General features: G+C 39.0%; 1 protein-coding gene across 15 annotated transcripts; it reads left to right on the top strand.

The window, feature by feature from the left end:
- The first annotated feature begins 426 nt into the window (after nt 1–426).
- On the top strand, nt 427–22,789 carry LOC118401463 (interleukin-6 receptor subunit beta-like). Of its 15 annotated transcripts, none has more exons than XM_052475175.1 (16): nt 427–690; nt 3,040–3,163; nt 5,246–5,418; nt 5,857–5,934; nt 6,106–6,182; nt 6,292–6,319; nt 6,508–6,630; nt 6,917–6,996; nt 7,120–7,348; nt 7,453–7,617; nt 7,748–7,846; nt 18,140–18,298; nt 19,999–20,157; nt 20,422–20,491; nt 20,643–20,718; nt 21,418–22,789. In XM_052475175.1, the coding sequence occupies exons 1-16, from the start codon at nt 627–629 to the stop codon at nt 21,730–21,732; spliced, it is 2,019 nt and encodes a 672-aa protein (XP_052331135.1). In that variant the 5' UTR covers nt 427–626; the 3' UTR covers nt 21,733–22,789. The 15 variants fall into 15 exon arrangements, with proteins under 15 accessions (XP_052331135.1, XP_052331130.1, XP_052331132.1 ...); XM_052475170.1 differs by having other exon boundaries at nt 18,137–18,298; XM_052475172.1 differs by lacking the exon at nt 18,140–18,298 and adding an exon at nt 7,958–8,119.
- The last annotated feature ends 835 nt before the right edge of the window (nt 22,790–23,624 follow it).

Below are 23,624 nucleotides of genomic sequence, written 5' to 3'. Positions count from 1 at the left end.
ACTGAAAATGGGAATCAAATTTGAGGATATAAGAGAGGATAAGTTTCAATCTTTAGCCTCAAAATTGACCTCACCTTCAGCTGATTCCCAGAAGGACCTCCCAAAGTGGCTTCATTCAGATTGGTTGAGCAAACCATTGTAAAGAAATGCTTCTTAACCTCTGTGATGAGTGATGCTTTTGATATGAAAGTGTCCATCAAAGCCTGAGCTGGTTGTTTCAGGAGCAGTGTGAAAATAGATGATGCTACTGTGTGGGAAGGTATGTTATTTTCGGTCACCCCAGGAGTTCGCAGTGGCCAACATCCTCTCTGTAACGATAAGCCAATGTGGCACATTAATCCCCCAACAGTCAGAACAGTCCCCTCCCCCAACACTGTGGTTTATGGTTGAGAGGCTGCTTGCTCTGCCTTTCTACCTGACAAAAAACAAGAGTATGCTGACATTTCTCTCCCCACAGTTTCATTTACAAGAAGAGTAACTGAAACAGGTTTGAGGACATCTGCATGGAACAGTGTTAACAGTCCAGCAAACCCACGTCTCCTTGGCTATACGCAGACGGATCAACCCTGGATAACCACCTGTTTGGACACTTTACACACTAACTCTCTCAGGGGGTTGTTGAGGTGATGGAGGCAAAGGAACACTGGTTCCTGCCAGGGTTTCTGGTTCTTGCTATGGTAATAGCTCAAGGTATTATTATATTTCTCTCTACTCAGCGGCTTTCAGTGGCTCTTGGCTCAGCATCAGTTCTTTTCAGCTTATCTCTGTAGTGATACCCTTGTCGTACTGCCAAAACCATAAGAGAACGGTAAAATGCATTTACTGTGATCAAGGTGTGACAATGCGGAAGCTTTTGGTTAGCTTGTGACAGCGCTGCTACTGTAAATGATCTGTACAGAACTACAGATGAAATATGTGTAGAATTTATTTCACACTGATAGTTACATTATATTTCTATCTCATTTTTGAAATACTAATTTGGGGATGCTTATGCAAAGTAACATCTAATGTGATATAATGATTAATAGCATATTCCACTCATAATATACAGTGCCCTCCATAATTTTTGGACAGTGAAGCATTTTTTCTTCTTTTGGGTCTTTACTTCAAAAGTTTGGATTTGAAATCAAACAATGACTGAGGTTAAAGTGCAGTCAGCCAGCTTTAATTTGAGGGTATTTTCATCCATATCGTGTGAACCGTTAAGAAATTACATAACTTTTTGTACATAGTCTGACTCTACAAACCTGTTGGATGCATTTGCTGTTTGTTTTGGTTGTGTTTCAGATTATTTTTACCATTCATTTCTATTGGGGGTCTATGTCCAAAAAGTTCTGTAATTTCTAAACAGTTCACACAATATCAATCAAAATACCCTCAAATTAAAGCTGACAATCTGCACTTTAATGTTGGGGATAGGGCTGTTTTACTGCCCCCTCTGGAGTAATTGCGTGCCCATAGTAAACAGAATTTTTTTTTGTCAAAAGTTGCTAATATATGCAAATAAAAAATATTATTGAATAGAAAACACTCTAAAGCTTCTAAAACCGTTTAAATTATGTCTGTATGTAAAGCATAACTCTCAGGGCAGTCATTCTCCCAAACTCTCTCTTGTCATCAGAAAAGTTGGCCCAACTTTGACGTCATCGCCCCCACCCTTCCCAAGCACCTACAGGTCTGGGAACAGTCTCTTTGTCTTCAGCGCGATGTCTGCTTCCAATGGGGCTTCTCATTGTGAGGATCGCGGGCTCACGAGAGTTTTGGCGGGCTGAAACCTTTCGGTCACGTGAAAAAACAGGTTACTCTCATGCGCGCTCTGCTCCAGTCCTGTCTTTTTTCCAAGATCGATTAAACGGTGCCTGTGTTTCTGTTCGTCCTCACAATTGCTGTACACCTTTATAACATGTTAAAGCTTGATTATGAACTTAGTTTGACAAGTTTAGTCGACATATAATATGTAATTTCAACGTTTTGGTGCGCATCCACTTGACTTGGCTGCATTTCAACCGAAATGTGTCGTGTTTGAGAACTGAAAGACACAGACTGCAAAACTAAATGCTGTTTTTGGTAAGTATAATTCCTTCCAGGTCTTCTGATGGAAGAACAGCAAAGGTAAGGGAATATTTATGTGGTAAATTTGGGTTTCTGTGGACTCCAAGATAGAGGAGCCATAATGCTACTTTTTGAGCGCCGACTCATAGTATAGCCTAGTGAACGAAACCTGTAACGTTAAAAATAAATGTAACACAGCGATTGCATTCACAAGAAGTATATCTTCCTATATATATGTAGAACATGCATATTTAGTCAAAGTTTATGATGTATATTCCTTGTTAGCTGACGTTATCTGCCGGAGCTATCGTCATTTCTCAGGACATTTGAGTAGCATTTTTTGAACGATGCATCATTGTAAACAGAGATTTATGGATATATATAGCATATTATTGAAAAAAACATAAATGTACTGTGTAACATGTTATATTACTGTCATCTGATGAAGATTTCAAAAGGTTAGTGAAATTATTTTTCTTTTAATCCTGCATTTGTTGATTGCATATTTTTTTCAACTTGGCTATGCAAATTAGCTGTGTCTTCGGTGGTGGTTTGACATAAATATGTGCTATGTTTTCGCCGTAAAACATTTTAGAAATCTGACTTGCTGGGTAGATAAACAAGGTGTTTATCTTTCATTTGAGCCATTGGACTTGTTAATGTGTGGAGGTTAAATATTTGTAGGAATATTTTTGCGTCCCATGCGCCACCTACCAGCTGAACGTGGGGGGTGTTCCCAAATTGGAACCCTAATCCCCTTCTGGTTATTAACCTCAGTCATTGTATAATTTCAAATACAAAGTGCTGAAATACAGACCCCAAAATAACAAAACATGCTTGCCTGTCCCAATAATTACGGAGGGGATATTCAGTTCAACTCGACCCTCTTTGGTGAGAGCAAATAAGTTGAAGACATACTACTGAAAAGGACAGCAACTCATAATTTCTCTCTTCATTTAAACACTCTTTTTACATTTCTTAATAAAGGGACAACTAGTAAATATCTTTCTAGTCCTCAATGCTACAAGAAAACTGAAAAAGCTACCACCTATACATGTGAATGGACGAAGTCTGGGTCTATGCAAAATGCCACCTATGAGCTTTTTTACAAGTAAGTTAGCTATGCATGTTTGTACACTTTCCATAAGTCACACAGACAGAGACCTCAAACTCAGCGTGTTATTAGTATGCCTCCATGAACCTGGCAGGATCCAGTTTGCTATTACAGTGCATTCGGAAATATTCAGACCCCTTGACTTTTTCCACATTTTGTTACGTTACAGCCTTATTCGAAAATGTATTAAATCATGTTTGTCCACACCAATCTACACACAATACCCTATGATGACAAAGTGATTTAAAAAAAAAAAAATTATGTTAGCAAATTTATGAAAATTTAAAACAGAAACCTTATTTACATAAGTATTCAGACCCTTTGCTATGAGACTTGAAATTGAGCTCAGGTGCATCCTGTTTTCATTGATCATCATTGAGATGTTTCTACAACTTGGAGTCCACCTATGGTAAATTCAATTGATTGGACATGATTTGGGAAGGCACACACCTGTCTATATAAAGGTCCCACAGTTGATAGTGCATGTCAGAGCAAAAACCAAGCCATGAGGTCGAAGGAATTCTCCATACAGGATTTTGTGGCCTCCATCATTCTTAAATGGAAGAAGTTTGGAACCACCAAGACTCTTCCTAGAGCTGGCCGCCCGGCAAAACGGAACATTTGGGGAGAAGAGTCTTAGTCAGGGAGTTGACCAAGAACCCAATGGTCAATCGGACAGAGCTCCAGAGTTCCTCTGTGGAGATGGGAACCTTCCAGAAGAACAACTCTGCAGCACTCTACTAATCAGGCCTTTATGGTAGAGTGGCCAGGCTGAAGCCACTTCTCAGTAAAAGGCACATGACTGCTTACTTGGAGTTTGCCAAAAGGCACCTAAAGGACTCTCAGACCATGAGAAACAAGATTCTCTGGTCTGATGAAACCAAGAATGAACTCTTTGACCTGAATGCAAAGTGTCAAGTCTGGAGGAAACATAGCACCATCCCCATGGTGAAGCATGTTGGTGGCAGCATCATGCTGTGGGGATGTTTTTCAGCGGCAGGGACTGGGAGACTAGTTAGGATTGAGGAAAAGATTAACGGAGAGATCCTTGATGAAAACCTGCTCATGACTGGGGTGAAGGTTCACCTTCCAACAGGACAACAACCCTAAGCATACAGCTAAGACAACGTAGGAGTGGCTTTGGGACAAGTCTCTGAATGTCCTTTAGTGGCCCAGCCAGAGCCAGGACTTGAAAATCTCTAGAGATACCTGAACATAGCTGTGAAGCGAAACTCTCCATCCAACCTGACAAAGATTGAGAGTATCTGCAGTGAAGAATGGGAGAAACTCCCTAAATACAGTTGTGCCAAGCTTGTAGCATCATACCCAAGAATATTTGATGCTGTAATCGCTGCCAAAGGTGCTCCAACAAAGTAGTGATATTTTTGTTTTTTATTTATAAATTTCTAAAAACCTGTTTTTGCTTTGTCATTATGGGGTGTTGTGCATAGATTGATGAAATATAACAATTTAATCCATTTTAGAATAAGGCTGTAGTGTAACAACGTGGAAAAAGTCTAGGGGTCTGAATACTTTCCGAATGCACTGTATGTCAGAGACCTCTGACTTAGTTACTTTATGCTATGACAAGTGTTGTGAAATGTGAGTGTGTGTGCACGTTATGTGGACTGGTAGATAAAGCAAGGCTGACAGTGTGAAGACAGTTAATCCTCAAGCACAAGGCACAATAAACTGTAGTATATCCCCAATCAATAAACTATTCATCCTTTTCTGTTTCTGAAATGCATATATTCTTATTTGACCCTGCTGGTCATCTATGAATGTTTGAACATCTTGGCCATGTACTGTTATAATCTCCACCCAGCACAGCCAGAAGAGGACTGGCCACTCCTCAGAGCCTGGTTTCTTCCTAGGTTCCTGCCATTCTAGGGAGTTTTTCCTACCTACCATGCTTCTACATCTGCATTGCTTGCTGTTTGGGGTTTTAGGCTGGGTTTCTGTATAGCACTTTGTGAAATCGGCTGATGTAAAAAAAAGGCTTTATTAATACATTTTATTGATTTGATATCTGTTTAGTGTGTGTGTACCAAATGTTGCTGTCATCCTTAATGTTTTCAGGCGCTCCAATTCTACGGAAAATAAAAAATCATTGGGCAAAAATCAGCAGAGCTATATCTTTGTGAATGACGATAAAGTGCTCGAAAAAGTGCCCGTGGATCTATGGGTGGTTGCTTATATGGGCAACTGGAGCTGCCAGTCATTCAGTATCTCTGTTCGACTGAATGAAAGTGGTAAAAAAAACTTTTTTTATTAACAAGATTCTGTTTTTCTATGTAAAATACAGGCTAAGTAATACAAAATGCAGACAGTCAAAACATTAAACTCAAAACACATCTTCCAGATAGCCTTGGGTGCCTGATTGACTTTCCTACCCGCCATGTCTTTCCAGTAGCCCTATTTGATCTGTCCTGTTTCATCTGGTCCTTTTAATTGCACTATTGATTGATGCACTTGATTTTATGATTTGATGTACTGCACTAGATTCTATGTAGGCCTACTTTTAATGTAAGATGTCATTGAGTGTCCTGAAAGGCATCTTCCAAATAAAAAGTACTATTATTATTAAGAATCCACAAAGGACTTCACATGAATAACCATGGTATGATTTTAATCCCAAGAGTCATATTGTAATCCTTGTTAAGATATAACGTTTTGTTATTTCCCTGCAGTTAAGTATGAAGCGCCCCAAAATATGTCTATGTCAAGATCCTCAAGTAATCTTACCCTCAGCTGGGTTAACAAGGAAGGTAATAAAGGCCATGCACCAAAGTGAACATTTTCCAAGATTCAAGAGTTTATAAGATATCAGATGAGATGTGTTACATTTCAAGTAACAGAAGAGAAAAGAGGCTATGAGTCAAATAAAAATGTAGTCGTAAAAAAATGCAAACAATTCTTAAAGGACACTTTTGTCACAGAAGTGAAAAATCACATGCCAGAAGATGTTGTATTAGAGGTCAAGTTCAGAAGATTAGAGAAAACCTCCGGGATATGGGTAACGTCTCTTCTTTTCCTTGCAACAATGCTTCCATTCATTGTTTTCTTATTTTCTGATGATTAGTATTTTTGCCTTAATTCATTCTACATTTTCTCTGTTGGTCTAGAACACAACTGAAACAGAAGTCAAACAAGGTGAACTACTTTCAGATTCACTAAGCTCTTTTGAGAAATAAGCAGCCCTTTCTGGCATATCCGAAATGCAGTAGAGCGACAACACATTGTAATGTTTGTTTGGGTCTGAATCAAATTCAGCCTGAGTGTTCGAAACAGTGCAAAACTATCACTAGAGTGAGACTGTAAACCTGTGTTTGTTTGTACAGCCATGGTCACTCTGGAGAATCTCCAGAACCAATACATGTACCAACTGCAGGTCAGACAAAAGTCCAAGCATGTCAAACGTCCCCTGTGGAGCGACTGGACTCCAATCTTGGACGTTCCCACTGGTGAGCAATGGATATTTCACTGTAACACTCGCTGCAGCCGCCTACAGTCCAACTCATCAGGTTTAAGTGCAATACTATTTGAAATCAGTCAATTCTGTTCTTACATATATACTGTAGATAGGCCTACTATAGTAGATGATGATTGGAAATAATGTCCAGTTCTTCAATTCATGAATTTCATTTTAATCTTCTATATTGTCTGAATTTTGAATTGACTGACTCTGCCCCAAGATAGAGACATTTTCATGGCTTACCATTTCTGGTTGTAACTGTAATTTTGTTGCAGAAATCCAAAATCCCACAGAGGTTAAGTGGACAGTGGAGGATTTTAACAATGGTACCCGACTCCTCAATCTGACTTGGGGTGTAAGTTACAGAATGTTACACAGCGTTGAAAATTAAACAACATTCTAGAACCTGCTGATTACGATTAGGCTCAAATTGTGTTGTAAACAGCTGCATAACTTAATTTGTACCCGTGTCTTCCAGACACCACCTTATCCAGTCTCTGTGGGACAGGTGAATTACAACCTCTCTCTCCATATTTGGCCTTGCCAACTAAAGCGAAAGAACCACACCAATATCACTACCACTGAGTTTAGTGTTTATGTGACTTACTCTGCTGTCAGTGGTTACATTTTTGCCTTTAATAAGGTGGGAAAGTCATCGCAGACACATATCCTTGTCCCAGCAAAACATCTTACATATCCCAGGAAGTGTAAGTATATGTGTGCGTTTGTGTGTGTGTTCTTTGCTTAATTTATTTCTACACAATAATGTTCATTCCTTAAATCAACATTTTGTTATTTCATTTCCAATTAGCTTGGCCTGATGACAAACTCATCCCACACAATTATACCCCTCGCCTTAAAAATTCCTGTCTGGAATGGTACAAGCTAACAGACGGAGAAACACAACCAGCCAAAGTGAATATATCAAAAATTATGAATGGAACAGTGGAGGAAACACTCAAATCTATCAGACAAAGTAAGGGGGAACTTCACGAAAAGTATATATTTCTTAAGAATAAGAAATGTCTGTGTTCGTCTTACTGTGATAGACCAAGATATACAGTATATCTCTTGAACTGAAGATAATGTCTGGTTTTGATTTTTAGAGATGGACGACTATGTACGTTACTTTTACCTCGTTCACAAACAAACTGATGGAAAGCCACAAACAACAGAAATGCATCTCATGTACAAAAAAGAGGGTGGTAAGCAAAGTTCATATAAAAAACATCTGACTGTCACAGCAATGCTAGATGATGTAGATCTTTACTACAAAATACTGTATACAGTATTTAACAGGAATATCTTTTTTTCAGCAGCTAGTAAGGCACCTGAGAATTTCACTGTTAATGTAGTAACCAACTCTGCAGTGCTGCATTGGAAACCTATACCTGTGCAAGACCAGCAAGGCTTCCTTACACACTACGAAGTCTGCTACACAAGAAGCCAAAATAATGGGGCCCACGTTGAAATAAAAAGTAAAGTTATCCTCCTAACTAGATGAGTTTATGCTCTGTGGTGAACATGTGTAATTATGTAATTAATTAATTAAAATAGTATTTACAGCACCAGTCAAAAGTTTGGACATATCTACTCATTCAAGGTTCTCTTTATTTTTTACTATTTTCTACATTGTAGAATAATAGTGAAAGACATCAAAACTATGAAATAACACACATATGGAATCACGTAGTAAACAAAAGTTAAACAATTAAAAATATATGTTGTATTTTAGATTATGCAAATTAGCCACCCTGTGTCTTGACAGTTTTGCACTCTCTTGGCATTCTCTCAACCAGCTTCACTTGGAATGCTTTTCCAACACTCTTTAAGGAGTTCCCACATTTCCTGAGCACTTGTTGACTGCTTTTCCTTCACTCTGCGGTCCAACTCATCCCAAACCATCTCAATTGGGTTGAGGTTTGGTGATTGTGGAGGCCAGGTCATCTGATGCAGAACTCCATCACTCTCCTTCTTTGTCAAACAGCTCTTACAAAGCTTGGAGGTGTGTTGGGTCATTGTCCTGTTGAAAAATAAATGATAGTCCCACTAAGTGTAAATCAGATGGGAAGGCGTATCGCTGCAGACTGCTGTGGTAGCCATGCTGGTTAAGTGTGCCTTGAATTATAAATACATCACTGACAGTGTCACCAGCAAAGCACCCCCACACCATCACACCTCCTCCTCCATGCTTCACGGTGCGAACCACACATGCGGAGGAGGTCCGTTCACCTACTCTGCGTCTCACAAAGACACGACGGTTGGAAGCAAAAATCTCAAATTTGGACTCATATGACCAAAGGACAAATTTCCACCGGTCTAATGTCTATGGCTCGTGTTCCTTGGCCCAAGCAAGTCTCTTCTTATTATTATTGGTGTCCTTTAAAAGTTGTTTATTTGCAACAATTCAACCATGAAGGCCTGATTCACACAGTCTCCTCTGAACAGTTGATGTTGAGATGTGTCTGCTACTTGAACTCTGTGAAACATTTATTTGGGCTGCAATCCGAGGTGCAGTTAACTCTAATGAACTTATCCTCTGCAGCAGAGGTAACTCTGGGTCTTCCTTTCCTGTGACGGTCCTCATGAGAGCCAGGTTCATCATAGCGCATGTTGGTTTTTGTGACTGCACTTGAAGAAACGTTCAAACTTCTTGACATTTTCCTAATTGACTCACCTTCATATCTTAAAATAATGATGGACTGTCATTTCAATTTTCTTATTTGACCTGTTCTTGCCATAATATAGATTTGGTATTTTACTAAATAGGGCTATCTTCTGTATACCAACACTACCTTGTCACAACACAACTGATTGTCTCAAACGCATAAAGAAGGAAAGAAATTCCACAAATTAACTTTTAACAAGGCACACCTGTTAATTGAAATGCATTTGCTCGGACTACCTCATGAAGCTGGTTGAAAGAATGCCAAGAGTGTGCAAAGCTGTCATCAAAGGAAAGGGTGGCTCCTTTGAATAATCTCAAATATAAAATATATTTTGATTTGTATAACACTTTTGGTTACTACATGATTCCATATGTGTTATTTCATAGTTGATGTCTTCACTACTATTCTACAATGTAGAAAATAGTAAAAAAATAAAAACCCTTGAATGTGTAGGTGTGTCCAAACGTTTGACTTATAAATATTAATATCACATTTCTGTCTCTTATCAGAGTGTCACAACATTTCAGCATCAAAAACAGAGTACCTTATTCAAAACCTGACACCTGAGTCCGAATACAATATCTATCTTGCTGGAGCAACAGCTGCAGGCTCAGGACGAAATATATCTATCCATATCTTGACAAAGCCTCAACACAAGTCCATTACTGGTATGAATCAAGAAGATAGGAATGATTTTTAATGGCACAGACTATACTAGACCAGAGAACAATCAAACCATTCAAACTATTTTGAAATAGAGTACATACATTCATGTTATGATTATATTTTATTTCAGTCGCGATTTTTACTATTCAAATGATTGACATGTGGATGCTGCCTGAATTATGTGTTCATACAGATTCAAGATGCTTAACACTAACAACTCACCAACATAAAATAATAAAATTATCTTCTTTATCTTCTCCAATAAGGCTGGAAGATAGCTGGCAAAATGGTTTTAATTGCAATATTAATAACAATATGCTTATTTATCATCAAGAGGTGAGCTGATATATATATTTTTACAACACATCTTCAGGACTAGCAAGAAAACCTGGTCTACCCGGGATGAATATTTTTAATTTTATAAAAACATCAACAAGATTTCACACATCATATTAAACAGCATCTTTACCTTTATTCTAATTCTCAGACATAAAAGCAAGATCTTCCCACCAATACCACGTCCTATGGTCGCAGAGTCTAAGAACTATCGAGCGAGTACTCAGGTAAGATCAATTAACAATTTACATATGTAGGATTGTGTTCTTACTTTTCTGTGCAGAACTCCACATTTTCCATAAATATAAAAAAGGTTGGACTGTGCTAGTGTCAGAATATATGCATCACATTATTGATACAAAACGGAATTTTAAGTAGACACTTATCACATGACATGCTCTGTTCTTTTACATAAAATCTAAAATGATAGAGTAATGCTATAGCCACGATTGATGCAAAAGGTACTGCAATGACTCGAGCCCTGTCAGACTGTAACCATAAAAGGTAGGGTTAGTGACTACAGCCATAGAGGTGCTTATGTCTATGTGAATTGGTGGGAGGAAAGCACCTGCTGAGCAAACAAAGCACAATCTGAGGAGAAACTGCCTTCTGCACTCAGTCGCCACAAACTTTCCATGCATTCAACAAACAATATTGCACCCCAAAATATATTTAACAGCTGGTATAGAAACTAATGTGAATGAGGTAAACTTTCTTACATTTAAATAATGCCTAACTGGTGAGTTATACTTGTAAAGCGTAACTAACTTGAACCTTTGTCCAAGGCATGTACTGATACTGTTATCATTGAGACATTTGCCTGACTGTTCGAGTCCCTTCGAACCTGTGTAGCCAGAGTTCTGGTGAACTTGGGGCATCTCAAGTCAGGATTTGGTCTTGAATTGGAATGACTTGGTCTCAACAGGACATGTATGAGATTAAGGAAGAGGTGCATGAGCTGCAGCTACATGACAAGAGCAGCCAAGATCCCAACCCTGAGGAAGCCACTCTCCTGGAGGTGTGTGAAGACGAGAACGAGAAGAGCCTTGGAGACTCCAGCACACCAGATGGAGTCAGTGACCCACTGACCTCTGATTTTAAGGGCCAGGTGTTAAGTTTAGAAACCGCCGATCCAAACCAAGGAGAGATTGACTGTGAAGTCACCATGCTGATGTATAGGAACGGTCTGGTCTTTGATATGAAGGCAGACTCCACCGAGGATGTCGGGACGCCACTGTAGACATCACTGGCGGTAGCACTTACTTAAAGACTGTAATTAAAATGCATTATGGTGCATTATAAGACTTGTCATAACTTAAGCATGCAAGACCCCCTTAACATGGTGTATTGTAGTTTCCTATTGATCCTGAGTAAATAACAGCCATTTTGAGTCAGTTGAGAAACATGACATAATATAATTACGTAATAAGGCCCGAGGGGATGTGGTATATGGCCAATACCATGGCTAAGAGCTGTTCTTAGGCATAACACAGCACCCTTAGCCATGGTACATTGGCCATATACCATAAACCCCTGAGGTGCCTTATTGCTATTATAAACTGGTTACTAAGATAAGTAGAACAGTAAACAAGTAATTTTGTGTCATACCTGTGGTTTTCAGCCAATCAGCATTCAGGGCTCGAACGACCAGGTTTAACACATTATAAAAGGTTCATACATGTTCATAACAACTTATAAAGAATTATATCTACAGACTTTAAGTAAAGTGTTACCAATACTGCTAGGGCCTGTGACGGTGGCCTGGCTGGGCCGTTTAGCACTTTGCCTGTTCAAATGACCAGGCTAATTCATTGACAGATTATTACTGTAGATATAAATAGTTTGCATTGACGTGAGCGGCTTGAAAAAGTATTTTTTGTATTTTATTTTATGTTATAGATATACCTTGTTAGCAATAAGGACTGTGTTGATTTGTGTTGTCTTCTACAATGTAGAAATGCCTTGGAATAGTACTGAATAATAATTACTTTTATCATTATAATGTTATATTTAAAGGCCTTCTATAGTGAGTAAAAGTAAACCTTCTAAAGTGAGTAAGTAAAAATCATACAGGGGTAGTAGACAACAAGTGAAACTGAAGTGTGAACTTCCCTTGTTAGAACTTTTACTCAGTAGGCTAGACAGGAAGTGGTGAGACACAGAACACTGGCCTAAAACCAACCTCTGTATGTACATTACCAGGGTGACAATATTGCTGACTCATTCATGTTTATGGTTGTTAGTGTTTCATCTCAACCTACTTAGGCAATGGAAAATAAAATGTTTCTGATGACATACTGATGACAAAATATTTGTATTTTCTTTAAGGCGTGAATTCTGAATTCAGAGAATGACATGTGTCTCAGAAGATGAATAGGTGTCTTAAAAGAACATCCAAATAGCATATTTAATCTTGTAGACCTGTGTATTTAACCACACATCAGATGAAGATGATAGTGTGTATACACACACTGTCTATTGTGGGACAGATTCTGGTCAGATTTGGGTTACTATTATGAACCATAAACATGGTACATTGAATCATAATGGGATCTAACCACAATGTTCACAGAAGTTAAAGCAAAAGCATCACAATCATTAATGTTATGACAACGCGTAATATATTTGAACTACTGGTATATTCATTGCCACTAAAGGTACCCATAGTATTAACAAATTGCAAACTTGAACCACAACAAGATCAGAAATGATTTTGAAATAAATGTTTACTGGGTTTTGATTGTGGATGTCTGGATGTGTTCAGATGGACATAGTTGTGTGGTGAACAAAATGTAACAAAGTTCTGTTAATTCACTTTTTTCAGGCTTGATAGCAACCTGTCCACATACACAGTGCCTATCAAGTTAAAGTTTATTTTGTCACATGTACAGTAGTGAAATGCACAACTTGCACACCCTACCCAACAGTGCAGTATTCAATACAAAAAAGGACAGGATAGGTAATAATCAAATATATAAAAACCACGAGAAAAAAGAGAGGAAGCCATATACAGGGTCAGTGTGCAGGGATACTGGAGTACATTTACATTACATTTAAGTCATTTAGCAGACTGAGTATTGAGGTAGATGTAAATATGTAGGCAGCCATTAGGAGAAAGTGACTGGTAACAGCATTAATAATAATAACAATAGTAAACAGCATAGCAGCATAAGTGGTGAGTGGGTGCCTGCGTGGTGGTGAGAGTGTCTATGTAAGTGTGAGTGTGTGGGTGAATGTGTCTACATGAGTGTGTGGGCGAGTGTCTATGTAAGTGTGAGTGTGTGGGTAAATGTCTATGTAAGTGTGTCTACATGAGTGTGTGGGCGAGTGTCTATGTAAGTGTGTCTACATGAGTGTGTGGGCGAGTGTCTATGTAAGTGTGAGTGTGTGGGTGAGTGTGTCTACGTGAGTATGTGGGTGAGTGTCTATGTAAGTGTGAGTGTGTGGGTGAGTGTGTCTACGTGTGGGTGAGTGTCAGTGTAAGAGTAATAGGTGGATGGATATACATGTAAACAGGGCTGAAAAGTGACTGGTAGCAGGAATATATAAATACTTATGGTAAAATACCTATGGTATATACTGTATACATGTAAACAGGCGTAATAGTGACCAGTAGCAGGATAAATAGATAGATACTAATGGTCATGGCAATCAATAGTCAATGAACAGCAGTGTAGTGCCAGTAATAAGTCTAATCAATAATCATTTAGTGTTATGACCAGGGGATAGAAGCCATTTGGGTGTCTGTTGGTTTGAGCTTTGATGCACTGGTACAGCCTGCCGGACAGGAGCATGGAGAACAGTCCATGTCTCAGTGGGCTGGAGTCTTTGGAAATTTTTCTGGTCTTTCTCAGACACCCCTAGCATGTACGTGCTGGATGGCTGTGAACCCACCCCCTGTGTGACCATCCCCACCACCCTCTGTAGGGCTTTTCGGTTGAAGGCAGTGCAGTTGCCATACCAGACAGATGGTGCAGCTGTAAAAGTTCCTAAGGATCTTAGGGGCCCTGCCAAATCGTTTCAGCCTCCTGAGGGAGAAGGGACACTGCCGTATCATACTAGAATATAAATGTGACAAAGAAAAGAGCAATGTCAGAAGAATGTAACCATTGTCACATCTGCTCCTGCAACGCCCTCTACTGCTCATCCTGTGTCTCCTTGACCTGCCGCCACTCCCCCAGTCCCCCTCTCTCTCTCTCTCTCTCTGTGTGTGTGTGATTGTGTGGGTGGAGACAGGTGTGCTGGAGTCAGAGCAGATCCCCACCAGCTGCAACCTGTTCCATAATCAAGACCTCTACAAATACTCAGCACCTGCCACTTCCACACTGCCAGATCGTAATCTCTGCTCAGTCAGTCTACGCTTCTAGCCATTTGTTACTATTCCGATCCTGTTGGGCCTGTTTTCCTTGCCTGACGCTATTTTCCTCTCCGCTACAGTTCCGCCCGCTCTGACTCTGGTCCCTGTCTCCAGTCCCACGTCTCGTCATCCTGCTACTCTGTCCTGGATTCCCCACTCTACTACTCCCTTGGATTCCCCTCCGGAACTGCTTACCCTGTTTCAACCCCTCTCGCTTCAGCCTCCGCACCTGGTTTCCAGAAACCCGCCCGAGCTTCCCCTGACCTGCACTCACCCCCGTGTTTCAATAAATACCTTGGTTACTTCATCCTAGTCTCCTCATCTGAGTCTGCTCTTGAGTTCCACTCTGCGTAACAATCATGTATCATGTGTAGATATTTTAGACAGTGTCAGAACACATGAATACAAAGACTAAACAATTTCACAGAATATTTGCAATGACTGTTCATATGATACCTAATTAAATTTTTTCTAAAGTACCAGAGTTTGAACACATAGGACAGGCCTATACACTTGTCAAAATGTATATTCTGTCAAAGCCTGATTTCTTAATGATTTCATCACAATGATCCAGCTCATTCAACGATATAGAAAGACAATCTGTTTGCGGAGTGGGCATTCTGAGCCTGTACGATGTCTACCATCAATCACAAAATGAACCAGCATGGAGTTGGGGATCCCAAAAACCATCTGACTTAAGCAACTGGTGAGAACAAGTTATTTGAACAAATGTATTGTCATTAATGTTGAAACACATTAAATAATATTCAATACTCCCAGGTGGCGCAGTGGTTAAGGGTGCTGTACTGCAGCGCCAGCTGTGCCACCAGACTCTGGATTCGCGCCCAGGCTCTGTCGTAACCGGCCGCGACCGGGAGGTCCGTGGGGCGATGCACAATTGGCACGTCGTCCGGGTTATGGAGGGCTTGGCCGGTAGGGATATCCTTGTCTCATCACGCACCAGCGACTTCTGTGGCGGGCCGTGCGCAGTGCGCGCTAACCAAGGTTGCCAGGTGCACGATGTTTTCCTCCAATACATTGGTGCGGCTGGCTTCCGGGTTGGATGCACGCTGTGTTAAGAAGCAGTGCGGCTTGGTTGGGTTGTTTATCGGAGGACGCATGACTTTCAACCTTCGTCTCTCCTGAGCCCGTGCGGGAGGTGTATCGATGAGACAAGATACTAACAATTGGATACCACGAAAAAGGGGTAATTAAAATGTTTAAAAAAATAAAAATCTTCCCTATGGTTTTGTCTCTAAGTATTTTTTTTTTTAACATAGGGCCTGCAGAAATAGTTTTAGAGCCACTCATCTTTGGTCAAGGTGGGTAAGGAAGGTGAGGGAGTGGTGATTGAGAAGTGGGAGTGAGGCCTAGGCTACATTGAAACAACAAGAAATTATATGATGCCTACTGTTTTACCTCAACAACTTGGCCTACAACTGCTGCCCATGCATGGGTGGTGCATTCACTTCATGAAAATCATAATTGGGTTTCATACTACATTTCTACCTGATAAACATCAGGAGACCCTATTGATGTATCACTATTGTCATTAGTGATAGTAGGCTTAAGCTGCAATAGGCTGATATTATTACAGTTTTTTTCAATCATTTCACACTGGGCGCACAATAGTTGAATCAATTTGTTTCCATATAATTTCAATACATTTACGTTGAAACAATGTGGAGTAGACGTTGAAATGACGTCTTTGCCCAGTGGGTTTGGTGCAATTTAGTATGTTGTACATTTCACAACTCTAAGCATGAAAATCTAAACAAATCATCAAAATGGCTCATTTCAAAACTCTAAGCACATTTTCAATTGAGTACAGCAAATAAATTCACTAAGTCATTGGTTCACTTGTCCACTGCACCAAATCACTACAAATGTGTATACATATTCATTAAGTATCTGCTTTTCAAAATGCAATATTCACTTTACATTTGATATGATTTTCTTGTCATTTGTTAACAATAAGATGAACTATAATTTAATCAAACTGCTCAAAACTGATAACTACTGAACCAAAATTATGTAGTGCTTAGTTAACGTATATAGTTTGATAACTGCTGAACACTGTACATTTCTATATTTTTACCTCAAATGTATCAATTTGACATAATACATCATCTCTCTCCGTCAGCCAGTGCTCTTCAAGAGTCACTGTAACACTCGCTGCAGCCACCTACAGTCCAACTCATCAGGTTTAAGTGCAATACTATTTGAAATCAGTCAATTCTGTTCTTACATATATACTGTAGATAGGCCTACTATAGTAGATGATGATTGGAAATAATGTCCAGTTCTTCAATTCATGAATTTCATTTTAATCTTCTATATTGTCTGAATTTTGAATTGACTGACTCTGCCCCAAGATAGAGACATTTTCATGGCTTACCATTTCTGGTTGTAACTGTAATTTTGTTGCAGAAATCCAAAATCCCACAGAGGTTAAGTGGACAGTGGAGGATTTTAACAATGGTACCCGACTCCTCAATCTGACTTGGGGTGTAAGTTACAGAATGTTACACAGCGTTGAAAATTAAACAACATTCTAGAACCTGCTGATTACGATTAGGCTCAAATTGTGTTGTAAACAGCTGCATAACTTAATTTGTACCCGTGTCTTCCAGACACCACCTTATCCAGTCTCTGTGGGACAGGTGAATTACAACCTCTCTCTCCATATTTGGCCTTGCCAACTAAAGCGAAAGAACCACACCAATATCACTACCACTGAGTTTAGTGTTTATGTGACTTACTCTGCTGTCAGTGGTTACATTTTTGCCTTTAATAAGGTGGGAAAGTCATCGCAGACACATATCCTTGTCCCAGCAAAACATCTTACATATCCCAGGAAGTGTAAGTATATGTGTGCGTTTGTGTGTGTGTTCTTTGCTTAATTTATTTCTACACAATAATGTTCATTCCTTAAATCAACATTTTGTTATTTCATTTCAATTAGCTTGGCCTGATGACAAACTCATCCCACACAATTATACCCCTCGCCTTAAAAATTCCTGTCTGGAATGGTACAAGCTAACAGACGGAGAAACACAACCAGCCAAAGTGAATATATCAAAAATTATGAATGGAACAGTGGAGGAAACACTCAAATCTATCAGACAAAGTAAGGGGAACTTCACGAAAAGTATATATTTCTTAAGAATAAGAAATGTCTGTGTTCGTCTTACTGTGATAGACCAAGATATACAGTATATCTCTTGAACTGAAGATAATGTCTGGTTTTGATTTTTAGAGATGGACGACTATGTACGTTACTTTTACCTCGTTCACAAACAAACTGATGGAAAGCCACAAACAACAGAAATGCATCTCATGTACAAAAAGAGGGTGGTAAGCAAAGTTCATATAAAAAACATCTGACTGTCACAGCAATGCTAGATGATGTAGATCTTTACTACAAAATACTGTATACAGTATTTAACAGGAATATCTTTTTTCAGCAGCTAGTAAGGCACCTGAGAATTTCACTGTTAATGTAGTAACCAACTCTGCAGTGCTGCATTGGAAACCTATACCTGTGCAAGACCAGCAAGGCTTCCTTACACACTACGAAGTCTGCTACACAAGAAGCCAAAATAATGGGGCCCACGTTGAAATAAAAAGTAAAGTTATCCTCCTAACTAGATGAGTTTATGCTCTGTGGTGAACATGTGTAATTATGTAATTAATTAATTAAAATAGTATTTACAGCACCAGTCAAAAGTTTGGACATATCTACTCATTCAAGGTTCTCTTTATTTTTTACTATTTTCTACATTGTAGAATAATAGTGAAAGACATCAAAACTATGAAATAACACACATATGGAATCACGTAGTAAACAAAAGTTAAACAATTAAAAATATATGTTGTATTTTAGATTATGCAAATTAGCCACCCTGTGTCTTGACAGTTTTGCACTCTCTTGGCATTCTCTCAACCAGCTTCACTTGGAATGCTTTTCCAACACTCTTTAAGGAGTTCCCACATTTCCTGAGCACTTGTTGACTGCTTTTCCTTCACTCTGCGGTCCAACTCATCCCAAACCATCTCAATTGGGTTGAGGTTTGGTGATTGTGGAGGCCAGGTCATCTGATGCAGAACTCCATCACTCTCCTTCTTTGTCAAACAGCTCTTACAAAGCTTGGAGGTGTGTTGGGTCATTGTCCTGTTGAAAAATAAATGATAGTCCCACTAAGTGTAAATCAGATGGGAAGGCGTATCGCTGCAGACTGCTGTGGTAGCCATGCTGGTTAAGTGTGCCTTGAATTATAAATACATCACTGACAGTGTCACCAGCAAAGCACCCCCACACCATCACACCTCCTCCTCCATGCTTCACGGTGCGAACCACACATGCGGAGGAGGTCCGTTCACCTACTCTGCGTCTCACAAAGACACGACGGTTGGAAGCAAAAATCTCAAATTTGGACTCATATGACCAAAGGACAAATTTCCACCGGTCTAATGTCTATGGCTCGTGTTCCTTGGCCCAAGCAAGTCTCTTCTTATTATTATTGGTGTCCTTTAAAAGTTGTTTATTTGCAACAATTCAACCATGAAGGCCTGATTCACACAGTCTCCTCTGAACAGTTGATGTTGAGATGTGTCTGCTACTTGAACTCTGTGAAACATTTATTTGGGCTGCAATCCGAGGTGCAGTTAACTCTAATGAACTTATCCTCTGCAGCAGAGGTAACTCTGGGTCTTCCTTTCCTGTGACGGTCCTCATGAGAGCCAGGTTCATCATAGCGCATGTTGGTTTTTGTGACTGCACTTGAAGAAACGTTCAAACTTCTTGACATTTTCCTAATTGACTCACCTTCATATCTTAAAATAATGATGGACTGTCATTTCAATTTTCTTATTTGACCTGTTCTTGCCATAATATAGATTTGGTATTTTACTAAATAGGGCTATCTTCTGTATACCAACACTACCTTGTCACAACACAACTGATTGTCTCAAACGCATAAAGAAGGAAAGAAATTCCACAAATTAACTTTTAACAAGGCACACCTGTTAATTGAAATGCATTTGCTCGGACTACCTCATGAAGCTGGTTGAAAGAATGCCAAGAGTGTGCAAAGCTGTCATCAAAGGAAAGGGTGGCTCCTTTGAATAATCTCAAATATAAAATATATTTTGATTTGTATAACACTTTTGGTTACTACATGATTCCATATGTGTTATTTCATAGTTGATGTCTTCACTACTATTCTACAATGTAGAAAATAGTAAAAAAATAAAAACCCTTGAATGTGTAGGTGTGTCCAAACGTTTGACTTATAAATATTAATATCACATTTCTGTCTCTTATCAGAGTGTCACAACATTTCAGCATCAAAAACAGAGTACCTTATTCAAAACCTGACACCTGAGTCCGAATACAATATCTATCTTGCTGGAGCAACAGCTGCAGGCTCAGGACGAAATATATCTATCCATATCTTGACAAAGCCTCAACACAAGTCCATTACTGGTATGAATCAAGAAGATAGGAATGATTTTTAATGGCACAGACTATACTAGACCAGAGAACAATCAAACCATTCAAACTATTTTGAAATAGAGTACATACATTCATGTTATGATTATATTTTATTTCAGTCGCGATTTTTACTATTCAAATGATTGACATGTGGATGCTGCCTGAATTATGTGTTCATACAGATTCAAGATGCTTAACACTAACAACTCACCAACATAAAATAATAAAATTATCTTCTTTATCTTCTCCAATAAGGCTGGAAGATAGCTGGCAAAATGGTTTTAATTGCAATATTAATAACAATATGCTTATTTATCATCAAGAGGTGAGCTGATATATATATTTTTACAACACATCTTCAGGACTAGCAAGAAAACCTGGTCTACCCGGGATGAATATTTTTAATTTTATAAAAACATCAACAAGATTTCACACATCATATTAAACAGCATCTTTACCTTTATTCTAATTCTCAGACATAAAAGCAAGATCTTCCCACCAATACCGCGTCCTATGGTCGCAGAGTCTAAGAACTATCGAGCGAGTACTCAGGTAAGATCCAATTAACAATTTACATATGTAGGATTGTGTTCTTACTTTTCTGTGCAGAACTCCACATTTTCCATAAATATAAAAAAGGTTGGACTGTGCTAGTGTCAGAATATATGCATCACATTATTGATACAAAACGGAATTTTAAGTAGACACTTATCACATGACATGCTCTGTTCTTTTACATAAAATCTAAAATGATAGAGTAATGCTATAGCCACGATTGATGCAAAAGGTACTGCAATGACTCGAGCCCTGTCAGACTGTAACCATAAAAGGTAGGGTTAGTGACTACAGCCATAGAGGTGCTTATGTCTATGTGAATTGGTGGGAGGAAAGCACCTGCTGAGCAAACAAAGCACAATCTGAGGAGAAACTGCCTTCTGCACTCAGTCGCCACAAACTTTCCATGCATTCAACAAACAATATTGCACCCCAAAATATATTTAACAGCTGGTATAGAAACTAATGTGAATGAGGTAAACTTTCTTACATTTAAATAATGCCTAACTGGTGAGTTATACTTGTAAAGCGTAACTAACTTGAACCTTTGTCCAAGGCATGTACTGATACTGTTATCATTGAGACATTTGCCTGACTGTTCGAGTCCCTTCGAACCTGTGTAGCCAGAGTTCTGGTGAACTTGGGGCATCTCAAGTCAGGATTTGGTCTTGAATTGGAATGACTTGGTCTCAACAGGACATGTATGAGATTAAGGAAGAGGTGCATGAGCTGCAGCTACATGACAAGAGCAGCCAAGATCCCAACCCTGAGGAAGCCACTCTCCTGGAGGTGTGTGAAGACGAGAACGAGAAGAGCCTTGGAGACTCCAGCACACCAGATGGAGTCAGTGACCCACTGACCTCTGATTTTAAGGGCCAGGTGTTAAGTTTAGAAACCGCCGATCCAAACCAAGGAGAGATTGACTGTGAAGTCACCATGCTGATGTATAGGAACGGTCTGGTCTTTGATATGAAGGCAGACTCCACCGAGGATGTCGGGACGCCACTGTAGACATCACTGGCGGTAGCACTTACTTAAAGACTGTAATTAAAATGCATTATGGTGCATTATAAGACTTGTCATAACTTAAGCATGCAAGACCCCCTTAACATGGTGTATTGTAGTTTCCTATTGATCCTGAGTAAATAACAGCCATTTTGAGTCAGTTGAGAAACATGACATAATATAATTACGTAATAAGGCCCGAGGGGATGTGGTATATGGCCAATACCATGGCTAAGAGCTGTTCTTAGGCATAACACAGCACCCTTAGCCATGGTACATTGGCCATATACCATAAACCCCTGAGGTGCCTTATTGCTATTATAAACTGGTTACTAAGATAAGTAGAACAGTAAACAAGTAATTTTGTGTCATACCTGTGGTTTTCAGCCAATCAGCATTCAGGGCTCGAACGACCAGGTTTAACACATTATAAAAGGTTCATACATGTTCATAACAACTTATAAAGAATTATATCTACAGACTTTAAGTAAAGTGTTACCAATACTGCTAGGGCCTGTGACGGTGGCCTGGCTGGGCCGTTTAGCACTTTGCCTGTTCAAATGACCAGGCTAATTCATTGACAGATTATTACTGTAGATATAAATAGTTTGCATTGACGTGAGCGGCTTGAAAAAGTATTTTTTGTATTTTATTTTATGTTATAGATATACCTTGTTAGCAATAAGGACTGTGTTGATTTGTGTTGTCTTCTACAATGTAGAAATGCCTTGGAATAGTACTGAATAATAATTACTTTTATCATTATAATGTTATATTTAAAGGCCTTCTATAGTGAGTAAAAGTAAACCTTCTAAAGTGAGTAAGTAAAAATCATACAGGGGTAGTAGACAACAAGTGAAACTGAAGTGTGAACTTCCCTTGTTAGAACTTTTACTCAGTAGGCTAGACAGGAAGTGGTGAGACACAGAACACTGGCCTAAAACCAACCTCTGTATGTACATTACCAGGGTGACAATATTGCTGACTCATTCATGTTTATGGTTGTTAGTGTTTCATCTCAACCTACTTAGGCAATGGAAAATAAAATGTTTCTGATGACATACTGATGACAAAATATTTGTATTTTCTTTAAGGCGTGAATTCTGAATTCAGAGAATGACATGTGTCTCAGAATGAATAGGTGTCTTAAAAGAACATCCAAATAGCATATTTAATCTTGTAGACCTGTGTATTTAACCACACATCAGATGAAGATGATAGTGTGTATACACACACTGTCTATTGTGGGACAGATTCTGGTCAGATTTGGGTTACTATTATGAACCATAAACATGGTACATTGAATCATAATGGGATCTAACCACAATGTTCACAGAAGTTAAAGCAAAAAGCATCACAATCATTAATGTTATGACAACGCGTAATATATTTGAACTACTGGTATATTCATTGCCACTAAAGGTACCCATAGTATTAACAAATTGCAAACTTGAACCACAACAAGATCAGAAATGATTTTGAAATAAATGTTTACTGGGTTTTGATTGTGGATGTCTGGATGTGTTCAGATGGACATAGTTGTGTGGTGAACAAAATGTAACAAAGTTCTGTTAATTCACTTTTTTCAGGCTTGATAGCAACCTGTCCACATACACAGTGCCTATCAAGTTAAAGTTTATTTTGTCACATGTACAGTAGTGAAATGCACAACTTGCACACCCTACCCAACAGTGCAGTATTCAATACAAAAAAGGACAGGATAGGTAATAATCAAATATATAAAAACCACGAGAAAAAGAGGGAAGCCATATACAGGGTCAGTGTGCAGGGATACTGGAGTACATTTACATTACATTTAAGTCATTTAGCAGACTGAGTATTGAGGTAGATGTAAATATGTAGGCAGCCATTAGGAGAAAGTGACTGGTAACAGCATT

Source organism: Oncorhynchus keta, chromosome 22 (genome assembly GCF_023373465.1).
Source record: "Oncorhynchus keta strain PuntledgeMale-10-30-2019 chromosome 22, Oket_V2, whole genome shotgun sequence".
Taxonomy (NCBI): domain Eukaryota; kingdom Metazoa; phylum Chordata; class Actinopteri; order Salmoniformes; family Salmonidae; genus Oncorhynchus; species Oncorhynchus keta.
Note: the sequence above shows the minus strand (reverse complement) of the source record. Positions and strands in the feature narration are given on the sequence as shown.

What these genes read in the sequence shown, in the direction of transcription:
- LOC118401463 (XM_052475170.1), top strand. Translation starts at nt 627, where the DNA reads ATGGAGGCAAAGGAACACTGGTTCCTGCCAGGGTTTCTGGTTCTTGCT. An exon ending in AATCTTGGACGTTCCCACTG is followed by an intron (nt 6,631 to 6,916) that starts GTGAGCAATGGA and finishes ATTTTGTTGCAG; the next exon opens with AAATCCAAAATCCCACAGAG. An exon ending in TGCTTATTTATCATCAAGAG is followed by an intron (nt 20,492 to 20,642) that starts GTGAGCTGATAT and finishes TCTAATTCTCAG; the next exon opens with ACATAAAAGCAAGATCTTCC.